At 39.9% G+C, this 15,007-nt stretch overlaps 1 protein-coding gene across 1 annotated transcript; it reads left to right on the forward strand.

Annotated features, from left to right (window-relative positions):
- The first annotated feature begins 289 nt into the window (after window positions 1-289).
- On the forward strand, window positions 290-12,267 carry RBM43 (RNA binding motif protein 43). Its single transcript, XM_049615656.1, is given in 5 exon segments — window positions 290-302; window positions 305-450; window positions 6,716-6,932; window positions 9,858-9,946; window positions 10,729-12,267. Coding segments are annotated over 5 exon segments (1,215 nt in total). The 3' UTR covers window positions 11,479-12,267.
- The last annotated feature ends 2,740 nt before the right edge of the window (window positions 12,268-15,007 follow it).

The following is a 15,007-nucleotide window of genomic DNA, read 5'->3' on the forward strand; positions in this document are numbered from 1 at the left end:
GCGCTTTTCAACCCGTGCCCTGTGCACCTGGCCGCCGCGCGACTGGCCCTGGGCTGGTGGGGGGAACAGGTGTGGCGTGGTGAAGAGTCCCACGAGTGGGGGCGCAGAAAGGACGGTCCAGATTCCACTGAGCGCGGGACAGACACAGCAGCGGGAGAAGCCCCGGAGTACTGCCGGGGATTCCTTCTGGCCCCTCTCCAGCGTGGTTTCAAAAGTTATGGGACTACAGAGGCAGCAGCCATTCCAGGTCTGAGCTTCACCCGGAGGCCAAGAGGCGCAGAGCAGCGGGATGCGGTGGAGGGGCAGTTTTTTTTTTTTTTTTCACATCATCTCCAGGCTAGCGTCAACAAAGAACTGAAAGCAAAACCTTCTTCCGGCCAGCCTTGTGGCCTGTGCTCTGCTAGATTTGGGCCCTGCAGGCAGCGGAAGGCGCGTCTCTTCTCCGCCATGGCAAGTTACTTTTGTTCTGGCTTTTACCAGTCAGGGTCTTTCCCGTCCCGTTATCACGGTCCCACAGGAGCTCGCGGAGCCGGCCGGGCGGGGGTGAGAGGCTGTCGCCCGCGGCGCGCGGGGAGGCCCGGTGCTGGCGGAGAGCCACCTGCCGCGGAGGCCAACCCTCCGGCAAACCTTGCCCTGACTTTTCTGCACCTGCTCCTGTGGCAGTGTCGCGCGCGCGCTTGAAATTCATAGCAGGCTGTGCGAGACAGGCACAACTCCAAAGGGACAGAACGCCACGGCCGCCTCCCTCACCCAGTGTCTCGTGGTCAGGGACACAGCTGTCTCGTCGAGGAGTAGTTTCGCAGGCTGTGTTTGGGCTTAACTGTTGCCTCCCACTCCTCCCACTCCTTGGGGAACAACAGCGGAGAAAATTACCCAGAAATAGAGGCCGCTGTTTCCTTTTGAAAAGGGCCAGCAAGAAGGATTCGAGCCAAGGACTCAAGTTGGGAAGGCATCCTGATGTCTTGTCTGCATTAGTGGGAATTCTCTCTGGTGGCCTTAGTTCTTTTTCCAGGCACAAAGGGCTCTGTGTTTTTGCCATCTGTGCTGGCTAGCAAGAACAGTTAGCAAGTTCAAGATTGAGCCTTCTGTGTTCTTTCCATCAGGCGCTTGAAGGCAGTGGCAGGGCCTTTAGTTATTAGGGTCCCGGAAATGCCAAAGCAGTTGTTAGATTCCAGTATGATTTTGTTTATTGGTAGCAGTAAAGGCAACGTCAATGAAAATAACTGATTTTTTAAAAAAAGAAATATACATGGATGCAAGGAATGAATCTAATTATTTCTGTCTAGTGCCTTACTTACAAAAACAAAACTAACAGTTTTTCTTTATATCTTCTGGCTTTCTGACACTATGGTCGGAAGTGTATTAAAATATATCATTGATACTGGAAAATGTCATCACCTTAATACCTCTTGTCCAAAATGCTGGTCTTGCTTCAAAATCCTGTATCTCTGTGGTGACTGTTGCAAGAGCTATTTTCAAGACATCTCTTTTTCTTATTGCTGGATAGAAGAGGTTAATAGCTGTCAGGGAGAAGTTCCTTTAATTTCAAGGATAAATTAAATGCAGACACTTGAATAAAGAAATAATGGTGTTAGTATTGATGAGGGCACAGGTGGAGTAAGATTTCCTGAATTTAAATTTATTGAAAGTTTTTCTTTGACGTTGATGAAAAGCAAAAAGGAAGCTAATTTATTAGCCATTTAACCATTGAGGTTGGTGTGGACTATTAGAGCCAGATGTTGTATCCAGACAAATCTCCTGTGAAGTAGAATTCCTGAAAAATCTCTTGTCATTTCTTTTCCTCTGTTAGGAAGAACTATTTTGGGATAATTATGTCATACCAGTTGGGACTAGGATGGAGGAACACATATATTTTTACTATTTCCTATGCAATCTAGTTGTGAATATTTGAAGAAACTATGTTTTCCTCCATTGAAAGTATCTTTTGTAACAAATACTTGATAGATTATTATGAGTTTAATTTTTAGGAGACACTCACTTTGTTTTATATGTCTCAACATGAGCCATTTTCGTCTCCTATTCCTCTGTCCCTTTGCTATTGTTGTGAACTCTTCTTTTGCATTTTTAAATTAAATTTGACCATTAATTAAAATTTGACCTCAGCCTTCAAGGCTTTTCTTTCATGAAGCTTTCTTTGACTGCTTTAGCCAGAGTTAATCTTGCTTCCTAATCCTGGATGGTATCTATTGTATATTTTAGCATTTTATTTTGGACGGTCTTGTATCCTTCTCAAATCGTCTGTTTTCCTGTGTAGAGAAATATGTCTCCTTTTGTGTGCGTACCAAGCTCTGTTGAAATGATGTATTTATGTGTCTGCCTTTCTCTCTCATCCCTCTCTCATCCATAAGGTAGAGGCCTTTATTTTAAATATTGGTAATCCTAAGGCCTATCCAAGGCTATCCCCACATAATAAAGCTCAGTAAATTTTTATGGGGGAACCAAATTTTAGGGCACGGGGTATGTTTTATTTCTTTGTATGTGTCATCTATGGTACCCATTATATTGCCAGACATAGAACACATGCTTAGTTATTACTGTATTTGTTAACTGATTAACTGTATTTTGTACTACTGTATTATATTAACTGTAGTTGTATTACTGTATTTGTTAATTGACAAGACACTATATAGTCTAAGAAATTCAGTGTACACTGTGAACTTAAAAACACTTTTTCATCAGGTGCATTTTTGCCACCTGATTTTAACACTTTTTTTTATTTTTAGTTTTTTGATTAATTATTTACGACCGAAATCCACCAATTTTTTGAGAAAACGTAAATGCCATAAAATGAAGTGCAAATATCACCAAGTGAAAGAATCAACACCTAACGAAAGAATTACTAGAGCACACAGATGATTTTTAAGTACCTTGCAACATACTACTCGACACTTTTAAAAAAAATGTTTATTATTTATTTTTGAGAGAGAGAGAGAGAAGAGAGAGGCAGAGCATGAGTGGGGGAGGGGCAGAGAGAGAGAGAGACCTAGAATCCAAAGCAGGCTCCAGGCTCTGAGCTGTCAGCACAGAGCCGGATGTGGGGCTCTAACTCACAAGCCATGAGATCATGACCTGAGCTGAAGTTGGACTCTTAACTGACTGAACCACCCAGGCGCCCCTTGCCACCTGATTTTGACAACTACTAGCTGAAATACCAAAGAGATGCTGAGAGAGTATATATCCTGGGGGCAGGCATCATTTACTTTCATCATTTTCTGTTGAATTCCTACTATGATAAATGAGGATTTCACTTAAGTAATATCTGCCTTTTCCTATCTTCCAAGTTTGAAAGTTTTAATATTATTTAAAAATTTCCTATGGCATATTTTTATAGCTTCCATAGTATTCTTAAAATTTTGATGGAATGACATGCTTTTCAGTAGTGTAAGAGGAGATTATTTTGTTCTCAACTTCTGTTAGTTCAGCCTTTATTCTTAAATTGGCAGGGTTGAATGTTTCCATTTTATTCTGTAGTCATACTTAAATCTTAGCATTTCAGAGACTTAACAAAATTAGTCTAAAGTTGGTTTAAAAACCAATAGGAGGGGCGCCTGGGTGGCTCAGTCGGTTAAGCGTCCGACTTCGGCTCAGGTCACGATCTCGCGGTCAGTGAGTTCGAGCCCCGCGTCGGGCTCTGTGCTGACTGCTCAGAGCCTGGAGCCTGTTTCAGATTCCCTCTCTCTCTGACCCTCCCCCATTCGTGCTCTGTCTCTCTCTGTCTCAAAAATAAATAAACGTTAAAAAAAATTAAAAAAAAAACAACCAATAGGAGTTTTTACATTATTACGCAAATAGTAAATACTGTTTATAGCCACGCCTAGTACTGTGCTGTGATTACTTTTTCTCCTTTTAGTCCAATGTCATGTGTATTTTTCCTTTTCCACTTGACAGGCAAATGTTCCCAGCAGCAGTGTCAATTGGACTGGCAATTTTTGGTACTGCATAAATTAATTCAAATCGTGCCACACTTCAGTTTGCTTATGATCTTTAGGTTGGAGTCCCTTCAAATGCCAGAAAGCAGTGGAGACTTGCTATAGGTGCCAGCACCCATACTAGCAGGTCAGATTCTCCCTAAGTGTTCATTCAGTTTTTTTTTTAAGGTACAATAATCTTTAAGTCATCTGCCCCGGCCCCCCAGCCGCAGGTTGTCACCCAGCTGCCTTCACTGTAGTCATACTTAAATCTTAGCATTTCAGAGACTTAACAAAATTAGTCTAAAGTTGGTTTAAAAACCAATAGGAGGGGCGCCTGGGTGGCTCAGTCGGTTAAGCGTCCGACTTCGGCTCAGGTCACGATCTCGCGGTCAGTGAGTTCGAGCCCCGCGTCGGGCTCTGTGCTGACTGCTCCTCGTGTGTGTGTGTGTGTGTGTGTGTGTGTGTGTGTGTATGCAGGGAGGGTAAGGAATGTGGAGAGACAACTGGAGAAGTTGTTTTGCCACTAGTTTTTCACTGATCTTTCTGGTTTTGGTCCCTTTTTTCATTTCTGTTGTCACCTTTCCCGTGAAACCCCCTTTCCTTGTTCAGGGTTAGATCTTTTTCTCTCTCTTATCCTTGTCATACTTCTATATATTTTCAGTCTTCCAGGAATGTGTCAACTGGGCTTATTCTCCTTTTTATTCTTATTCTTTACTTTTATTGTTTTACTTGCTGTTGGGATGGACAGGATGCTGTGTACTTAGACTGTCTTCTTGACCAGAGGTCAGAAATAGCTAGCTTACACCCAGCGAAATCCTATTCTGAGTACAGAGTCCTCTGAACTGACAGCCTGACACATCTTTGTGATCTGTTAGCCTTATGAGATATCCTGTCTTCCCTGGAGGTAATTTAGGATAGATTAAGTCTGAGCTGTGTTATAATCAGGCTGGACTACCTATGTAAGCACTGAGAACAGCCGATAGGTCCACTTCCCTAAATGGGCTGGGGAACAAATCAAAACATTGAAACCGAAGCCCTTTACCTGAATAATGTAAGAAGTTCGAAGAGAGTGAGCTCAGGGAAGGGTCTAGTTGCAGTTGGTGCTCTGTGCTCAGCATAGTGGCGGGGTCTTCAATAGCATATGCTCTTAGTTGTTGAATTCTATCTCACGTATGTGCCTGAAGGCAGGATTTACTTCACTGCAGCCCCACCGTTATGGCCAGGGTTGGTTTTTTTTTTTTATTTTTTATTTTTTTATGGGGCCCTTTTTTTCTAATTCTGACCAAAAAAAGTAGGGGATGTGTTTCGTAGTGGGTTATGTGCTTTGGACTGTACAATTGAGAAAACATCTAGCCAGACACAAATAGACACTTTTCTAAAGAAGACATCCAGATGGCCAACAGGCACATGAAAAGATGCTCAACGTCCCTCCTCATCAGGGAAATACAAATCAAAACCACACTGAAATATCACCTCACACCAGTCAGAGTGGCTAAAATGAACAAATCAGGAGACTATAGATGCTGGAGAGGATGTGGAGAAACGGGAACCCTCTTGCACTGTTGGTGGGAATGCAAACTGGTGCAGCCGCTCTGGAAAACAGTGTGGAAGTTCCTCACAAAATTAAAAATAGATCTACCTTATGACCCAGCAATAGCATTGTTAGGAATTTACCCAAGGGATACAGGAGTGCTGACGCTCAGAGGCATTTGTATCCCAATGATTATAGCAGCACTTTCAACAATAGCCAAATTATGGAAAGAGCCTAAATGTCCATCAACTGACGAATAGATAAAGAAGATGTGGTTTATATATACAATGGAATACTACTTGGCAATGAGAAAGAATGAAATCTGGCCGTTTGTAGCAACGTGGATGGAACTGGAGAGTATTATGTTAAGTGAAATAAGTCAGGCAGAGAAAGACAGCTACCATATGCTTTCACTCATATGTGGATCCTGAGAAACTTGACAGAAGACCATGGGGGAGAGGAAGGGGAAAAAAAAGTTACAGAGAGGGAAGGAGGCAAACCATAAGAAACTCTTAAAAACTGAGAATAAACTGAGGGTTGATGGGGGGTGGGAGGGACGGGGAAGTGGGTGATGGGCATTGAGGAGGGCACCTGTTGGGATGAGCTCTGAGTATTGTATGGAAACCAATGTGGAAATAAATAATATATATATTGTATATATATATATATATATATATATAATATATAAATACTACACACATATAAATTATATATAATAAACATATAATATAAATATAATAATATATAAATATATATAATATAAATATAAATTTATTTATAAATTTATAAATATAAAAATATATATAATATAAACATAAATATATATAATATATATACATTATATATATAAAGAAAACATCTAGCCATCTCCAAACTACCATATTTTGTGGTTGGCTTGACTTGTTTTCAAACTTAAATTTTTACCATGTGTATTTCTTGATCTCTTCCTTTGTGATTGCTATTACTTTTAGGCCTTTCTAAAATCAGGCAAATATTAACTAATGTTTTCCATTCATAAAAAAAAATTGAGTTCACTTTTTACATTGTACCCCTCAAATTCATGTGGGGTTTATGTTGGTATATGACGTGAGGCAAGGATCTGTCCTTTTTTTTTTTTTTTCAAGTGTCTGATCAGCTATACTAGCACCTTTATTGAATAAAATATACTCTCTTCCACTGGTGTGTGATGATGGCTATATTAAGGAGAATCTTATTTTTGTATTTAAAGAGTATCCTACTATTGTTCTTACAGGCATCAGTTTTGAAAGGCAAGGACTCCAAAGCTTCTGAAAGAATGGTTGAAGTTGCTGGTCATCCGGTTTGCCTTTTTAATGATCAATTACTGACCACAGTAGTGAAGACTCACTTTCAAGATATTAAGAATAAAGGCGGAGTTGTTGAACATGTGATATATCCAACAAGAACCAGGGGCAGGGGAGTTGCAAATGTGACATTCAAAGAGAAAAAAGGTATTTCCAAATCAAATTTTGTAATTTTAGAAATACTTCTGTAATGAAATCAAGAATTGAATTTCATTAAAATGATTCATGGGATTGGTAGAGTTTAAAGTAGCATTTTGAAAATATTATTCTATTCTGAATATATTGGTACAATATTGTATTAACAAGAATGTATGTGAAAATGGCTCATGATAAAGTTGTTAGCAACTGCCAAATTCTTGAAGACTTCTTTCTATATTTAGAATCTGTCTGGATCTTGGGATGAAAGTGATACATTTTATTGTAGAAAACTTGTAAAATACAGAAAAAAAATGAAGCCCCCAAGAATCTATAATCTCACAAATATGATAACTCTGAATTTTCAAGTGGCTTCAGCAATATAATCATACCATTAGCTTCTCTTTGTTCAAACCTACAAAAAGATATTCTAATATAGCATCACCTTTATCACCGGTAAAGTTGGATTGGATGAATAGCTTGGATCTGAGATCAGATTGAACCATTCTGTTCCTATCCCATCCCTGACATAGGTGAGGAGGTTGGATCTGCAGGGGATATTCATCCCTCCAGCCTCATGGAGAGGGGCAGCCTTCTTTACAGCTTAGTAACTGGCAAAATATATTGCCAAAGAAAGATGAGGCTCCATGCCAGCGTCTTGGAGGTAAAATACTATATGGGGTTAGAAGCAGAAGAGAACTTGCTTTTCCTGAGGGAAGATAGGTTCTAGAGAGAAACCTAAGACTACAGATTATAGCACCTTTACCTGTCACCATAGTTAAGCCATTCCTTCTCAATGGGGATGTTATGGTAGGGAGCATGTGAGGGGCTCCTTATTATTTCTCTCAGGGGATTGTTGTGTTTTTGGAAGTTAATATTTTAAACGTTCAACTGGTACCACTGAACCAAAGAGAGAAAGGGAAGGCTCATTCATTCATTTGTTCACAAATATTTTTGACTGCTTATTATTTACCTGGCATCATTCTAGGCCTTCAAGATACGGCAATGAGTGAAGCAGGCAAAATGTTTTCTTTCATGAAACCTACATCCGTGCAGGTGGACAGATAATAAACTAGCAAATAAATGAATATATAATATGTTGGGTGCTTGATTAATTTATATATTTATACATTATATATTTATCTTTATGTTTATACATTTATTTGTATATATTAACATGTAATGAGTGCTATGAAAAAATATAAAACAGAATAAAGGGATACAATGTGATGGAGAGTACTGCTTTATTAGATAGAGTGGGTGGGGAAGTACTCTTCAGGTGACATTTGAGCAGAGACCTGAATGAAATAATGGAATGACTCATGCAGATAAGGGGGAAGAACATTCTAGGCTAAGGGAAGGACTAGGAAACATTTTCTGAGAGGGTAGCATGCTGAGCATTTTATTTTTTTTTATATTTTTATTTTTTAACGTTTTATTTATTTTTGAGACAGAGAGAGACAGAGCATGAACGGGGTAGGGTCAGAGAGAGAGGGAGACACAGAATCGGAAGCAGGCTCCAGGCTCTGAGCTGTTAGCACAGAGCCCGACGCGGGGCTCGAACTCACTGACCGCGAGATCATGACCTGAGCCGAAGTCGGATGTTTAACCGACTGAGCCACCCAGGCGCCCCAGCATGCTGGGCATTTTAAAGACAGCAAGGCAGCCTGAGTGGCTGGAGTGGGGTGAGCAAGGGAGAGAGTAAAAGGAGATGTGGTTAGATGGGTAGCTGGGCACCAGATTATGTTAAACAGCCTATAGGTCAAGGCAAGATATCTGGATTTTATTCTGGGTGAGATGGAAAACCATCGGTGGGTTTTGAGCGGATGACTGATGAAATGTGACTGCCCTTTCTTCGGTGGTCGCTCTGGCAGCCACGTGGAGAGCACAAGTTCCTGGTCATCTCTGGTTTTGACTAGGGTGGTAACAAGGCTGTTGACTGGGAACTGGTGGCCATTCAGGATTTGCTGATGGATTAGGTGTCATTTTCTGAGATGTGGAACACTGGAGGAAGAGTACTTTTGGAAGGGGAATAGTTATCAAGATTTGAATTTTGGTCATTGAGATGTTTATTAGGATAATAAAGTAGAGATTTCCACTGGCAGATGAAAGTGGAGGCCAAAGAGAATTTGGAAATGATGCATTAAAAAATCTTTTTTAAATGTTTATTTTTTTTTGAGACAGAGAGAGAGAGAGAGAGAGAGAGAGAGAGAGAGAGAAAACATGAGTGGGGGAGGGGCAGAGAGAGAGGGAGACACGCAATCTGAAGCAGGATCCCGACTCTGAGCTGTCAGCACAGAGCCTGACGGGGGGCTTGAACTCACAAACTGTGAGATCATGACCTGAGCCGAAGTCAGATGCTCAACCAGCTGAGCCACCCAGGTGCCCCAGAAATGATGCATTTAGTGATAGTATCTAAAGTGGTGGGATTGTTGAGATAAGTCTGGGGTTGGGTGTATGTTTGCAAAGAGGTATAAGTCCTGAGGCCTGGGGCATGGTAACATCTAGAGAATGAGAAGAGAAGGAGAATTAGCAAAGGAGACCGTGAATTAGAGGAGAACAAAGACAGTATGGTATTCTGAATTTAAGAAGGTGAAGTCTCCTTATGGCCATAATTAATAGAGGGAGGATTTACTTTTAGGTTTTTGTTATCTATTCATATATACATTCATATATATACATACATATATATACATATATATATATATATACACACACACTTGTGTGGTTTTAAAAATATGATTAGGATCAAATGTACACATGAAATCAACTTTAATCTGTTAAAGTAGAAGGGAAAACTATTTAAGTGTTGAACTTAGAGGAAAATGAAAAAAATCTTAGGCATGTTGAATAATAGGGTTGAACATTTCTATTATTAATAATTAATTATTAGTGTGTCAGGCTGCAAACACTTCTGATGGCAGTGTTTCCACTTAGGTGCAAAGAATGTCAGCAGAAAACAGAAACACTGTCAGGCAGAAAAGGTTGGACCTGCTCAATTCACAGTCTCTCATTTTGGTGAAAAGGTAAGGTGTGATGCCTACAGTCCTGGATCCTGTTTCTTCTGTGTGTTCCCTACACAGGAGACACAGAGCACTCTCATCTCACGACTCCTACAAAAGGAAATGCCAACTTGCTAACCTGAGTGCTAAACGCCAAGCCTGTGTCTTGAAATTCTTGGCTTATTGCCTCATCTGTTTCATGTTCCTATGTGTGCCTTTTGATGCTTTCAAAGTGACACAGAGTTTTTATGCTTATATGGAGGATGTCAGGTAGATACCTAAAGACTTATTTTCAGGAAGAAAAAAAAGTAGGATGAACATTAAAAAGGAGCTTCAAAGAGGCAGGAAAGGTAGAATTAAGAGGAAAAAGTTAAAATTCACTGGTCTGAAACTATTCACTGAGAAACGCAGGGTTCTGGGCCGTCATCTGATGAACTTAAGTTGGAGGACTCTCCAGGGGAACTCCTGTCCATAGAGAAGAACCAGAACATTGTGTATCTGTACCTCATAACAGTGTATGGATTTTGCTTAAGACTTTGGTTCAAATAACATTCTGCCTCTAAAACATATTTGACTAGCTCTTTTTGGGAAATGCACTGAGGGACCGTGAATCCCAAATTGAGCATTATGGCCTTGATGGGGTTGTGAGATCCCTGCTGTGGCGTCAGAAACTAGTCTGTGCTAGGCAGGCGGGGTTTGGTTTAGGGCAACTGCTGTAGAGATGGAGAAAGTGGCAGGAAAAAATGTGTTTATGTTGTCCACTCCCCTAGACAGTGCTGTTTTCATTTCTCTCTGTTTAATTTTAGGTCTTCAGCTCTGTAAAAGCTATCCTCGATCTTTCTGTTTTTCGGAGTCAAGTCATTCTAGAAAGCCTGGTAACGGACCTGACAAGGAAAATCCCAACTTTATCCTTCAGTCCTCTGGAACCCAATGGAAGAGTCTCTGTGCAAGGGTCATTTCTGGATATCCTGAGGCTTAAAGAAACTTTGCTATTAAAAGCAAGTTCTCTTTTAGAAAAAAACAGGAATTTTATCAGTGAGGAGAAGTGGAACAGCCAGGGCCCCAAAAGGGATCTCCAGAGAGGCAGTAACTCCTCAGAGTCACCCGGGTCCTCAGTACCTGAGACCACTAGGAGCAGAGAAACACTTGTTCTCGATACAGATGTATTCCTTTATCTGAAAAAGAGCAGATTTTATGAAAGCACATTGAAAAAATGTCATGTTTTCTGTCAGGAGAGAGTGGATGGTGAAATCACCACAATCTGTTTAAGAAATGCTCAACAATGTTCTCACCCAAACAATGCAAAGCTTGTGAAAGCACTTATTGAGGAATATTCACTTGCTCTTCACTTTGAGCTTAAAAAAGAGACACTTCTTTTGAAAGGAAAGGAGAATAGAGATAAAAGAAGGATTAAGTCGGCCTGTGAACAAGTAAGTTTGAGGTACCCTAAGGTTCTGATTAATTTTTACGAGACGCACATTGATATTATAGGATCTTCTTCTGACACACACTTGTTTAAAAAAGAGATCATGAAATTAATAAGGCTAAAAAGTTAGGTAATAAAATCTCAGCAATAGTGGTAGTGGCAGTCACTCTCCCTCACTGAGCAGAGGCAATGCTGTGTATGATGCTAGCTTTACACACATTAGTTATTTAATCCTTACAACCATCCTTCATTGTAGGCATTGCTATCCTCATGTTCTAGGGGAAGAACCTAGGATTTGGAGAAGTTAAAACATTTGTCCGGAGTTATCGAGCAGGCAAAGAATAGGGTTAAACTTGGCCTATCTGACTACAAAGATAATATCTAAGTCTTAAAACTTTGAAAAAAAAAATCTCATTAAACTTTGAAGAAATCTCACTTTCCCTGAAACCCCAAATTCTTAGAATGTATCTTGCTCATCTCAAAGTAAACAAATGTGATTGTGATGATGTGAACTGTTTAGATCAAAAGAAAAGCACAAGACAAATCTCTTTCTATGTTTTCATTTTTCTTAGCCATCTAAATCCCAAGTATTTCCATCTTTTATTTAAAAAATCGTTTTTAAGTTTATTTATTTTGATTCTACACTGTCAGAGCCTGCTTGGGACCCAGTGTGGGACTCAAACTTATAAACCTTGAGATCATGACCTGAGATGAAATCAAGAGTCGGAGGCTTAACTGAACCACCCAGGCACCCTGTATTTCCATATTTTAAGATACAATATTTCCTTGTTGTTTTTGTCAATGAGAAATTGCTCTTTACATCAAGTGCCCAATAAGATGTCTTTAAATTTATAAAGTGCTTCATTTTTATTTTGCTCCTAGGAGTTTGTCTCAGCCTGGGTTCAGTCAGGAGAGAGAAGGCACGCAGTAATATGAAAAGGGAAAGTTTAATATAAAAAATTGTTAATTATAATAGGGGATTGGAATAATGAGGAATTGGCTAGGAGGAAATAAAGAGAACTCTAAAAAACATAGGAATAGCAAATTTAAGAAGAGTTTAGGTAGAACACCATGGAAGAGTCCCCCTCGCCCCCCATCCCAGGACTGAGACCTTGCTGGAGGGTTTGTGCCAGGGGATCTTGCTGGAAATCCATCCTCTAGGTTGCTGGAGGAATCTGTTCAGAGGAAATGTCTCACCAGAGACATCCCATTACAAAATGCGTTAGAGTAGCTGGGGTAACCTGCTAGTCACTGGGTGCTAATGGCCACCGTGCACTTATAGGGCCTGGGAAGGCCTTGTGTGCTGGCGGCTGGACATCGGAGCAACTGTCCATGCTGCATGAACCTGATGTTGGAGAAGCTGCCCGTGCCGCAGACGTTGGGTATCGGGGGAAGTTTCTTCTGCAGAAAAACCGGATCCCTAATAGCCTGCCAGCTGAACAAGTTGGAGTAAGAACAAGACTTTTGTCCTGCAGTGTCTCTCCAGCGCCCTCTACTGAGAAAACAACATCCTATCAGCTACAGAGGAAAAATACTTAAGGGTCCCAGATCCATTTTCACAGAGAAGGCACATAGGATGAATTGAAAGCGGAGTCAATAAGTTGATAACTGGCAGAGTTTAATGAGATACCTACTAAGGCTTTCATTACTATGACAAATTTAAAATCAATAGAATAGTCTTTTTTTTTTTTTAAGGAAATAGAAGTTTATTGAATCCACCGCAAGGGTGCGCAAGGGAGCCGCAGGCAGGACAGCAGAGGAGAGGCTGTGTGCCTAATACCAATAGCCTTTAAACAAAGAACTGGGTTACAAAAATGATGCTCATTCCATATTCTGATAGACTTTGATTGACAAGTATGGATATGGCATCTTCTGCTTGAGGATATTATGTATCAGACGTTTTTTACATATTGCTGTGTATTTTAGAGTTAGTTTAACAGCACTTTCCTTATAATATGCTACTTTGTGTAACCAATTTCTATCTTTAATAAAAACTGACATTTTTTCCCAAAGTGGTAGTAGTGACTTATTAAAATTTATTTTTGAAGGTTAATGATACCCAGGCAGATGGTGTGAATTCCATGTCGTTGTCAGGCCTAAACTCTGTTGTATGTCTTCCACGGGGGGAAAAACCTATCATTTAAGTAGATAATAAGCTGATACTTTTCAGAGAGGCTGCAGTAGTGGACGGAGCCATTATCCAGAAGCTTCAGATCCAGATGGACAAAGGAGAAGAATGGGAGAAAATGTTCGGAGGTACTTGGGTAAGAGAAGCATTCAGGAATTCTTATTGAGCTCATCCTCTGGGACAATCCTTTTACGGGGTTCTGGAGACAACAGTGGGATGTAAGACAGCTATGTTCACTAATTTCTTAGAAGTTACTGCTTGGTCTGACAGAGAAGGCAAACAAGCCATTACCTTAGTGCTTGCTATAGAAGTAGCTGGGATAGGGTAGAGGGGGTGTCAATTCTTTCCTGGGATATGTTAATAATTTTCAAGTTATTAGCATAATTTTCATAAAAAAGATAGCATGTGTCAAAGCTTTATTTACCTTATTATTGAGGAGTGAACTAGCACAATGACAATACTGTTTCAAAAAGAATATGAGTAATAGAATTTAAAAATCAGTAGCATGTTAATAAAGATTGCTAAATGGGAAACAAAGCTGATCAATGTTCAATAGTGTTATAAAACTGTGATTTAGGGGTTGTTTTCTCTGCTAACCAGAAAAATAATCACACTTTATCATGTTTTTTTTTTTTTGAAGTTAAAATTCTAACTGTACAGAGTTGTAAAGTGTCAGTGCCCTAATCAATTGCAATAATTAAGTGAAACAAAGTTACGTTCCCCAAAAGAGATGACCCACCAGTGGGCTTATTGGACCATGTCTAGCAAGGCATTAAAGGGTCACATAATTATTTTTTGCCTTATTTCTGTGTTTTGAGTAATTTTCTTTAATAAGGGTCAGAAGAAGCTTCCCAGAGGCAAAGAGCTGATGGATGGGTGTTAGCCAAAGGGATGAGGAGGGAGGGCAAAACAGTACTTGGTTTGGTAGATGAACACCACGTTTAGGGATGCCTGACTTTTGACAGCTTAGTTTTTTGTTTTTTTTGTTTTTTTTTTTTAGAATAACTTAAAATATTTTAATTGACAGCTTAGTGTTTACAAATTTTATCTGATGGACAAGATTTCCTTGATTTTTCATTAGAGAGTCATACATACAAATGTCCAACTTCCTTTGTGAATTTCTTCATATAAGCCATGTTGGTGACAATGTATGGAGTTGCCAAAGACAGTAGTTTAAGAAACGTAACTCTCCTGCCTAAATTTCACTACTCTAAGGCCATTTCCTGGTATAAATACTGGCCTATGAAATTAAAAACCCTTTTAACTCCAGTGGGCTCTGTTCCATACTCTCCACTGACCCCTTCTCTCTCATTTTTCACTTCTTCCAAACTGAGTGACTCTGGGAAATTTCCTTAACCCATTAGCTTCAGTGTTATCAGCTATTATTGTGAATTTTTAGAAATCGTAGCAAGTAATACATATTCAAAAATAGTAGTTATTATTCTAAGAACTTGATAGTACCAACACCCCAAGGAAAGCTCCCTTTACTTAGAATGTCTCATCTCAGGGCTGGAGCCAACATGTGACTCAA

This window comes from Panthera uncia, assembly GCF_023721935.1.
Source record: "Panthera uncia isolate 11264 chromosome C1 unlocalized genomic scaffold, Puncia_PCG_1.0 HiC_scaffold_3, whole genome shotgun sequence".
NCBI classification, from domain to species: Eukaryota; Metazoa; Chordata; class Mammalia; order Carnivora; family Felidae; genus Panthera; species Panthera uncia.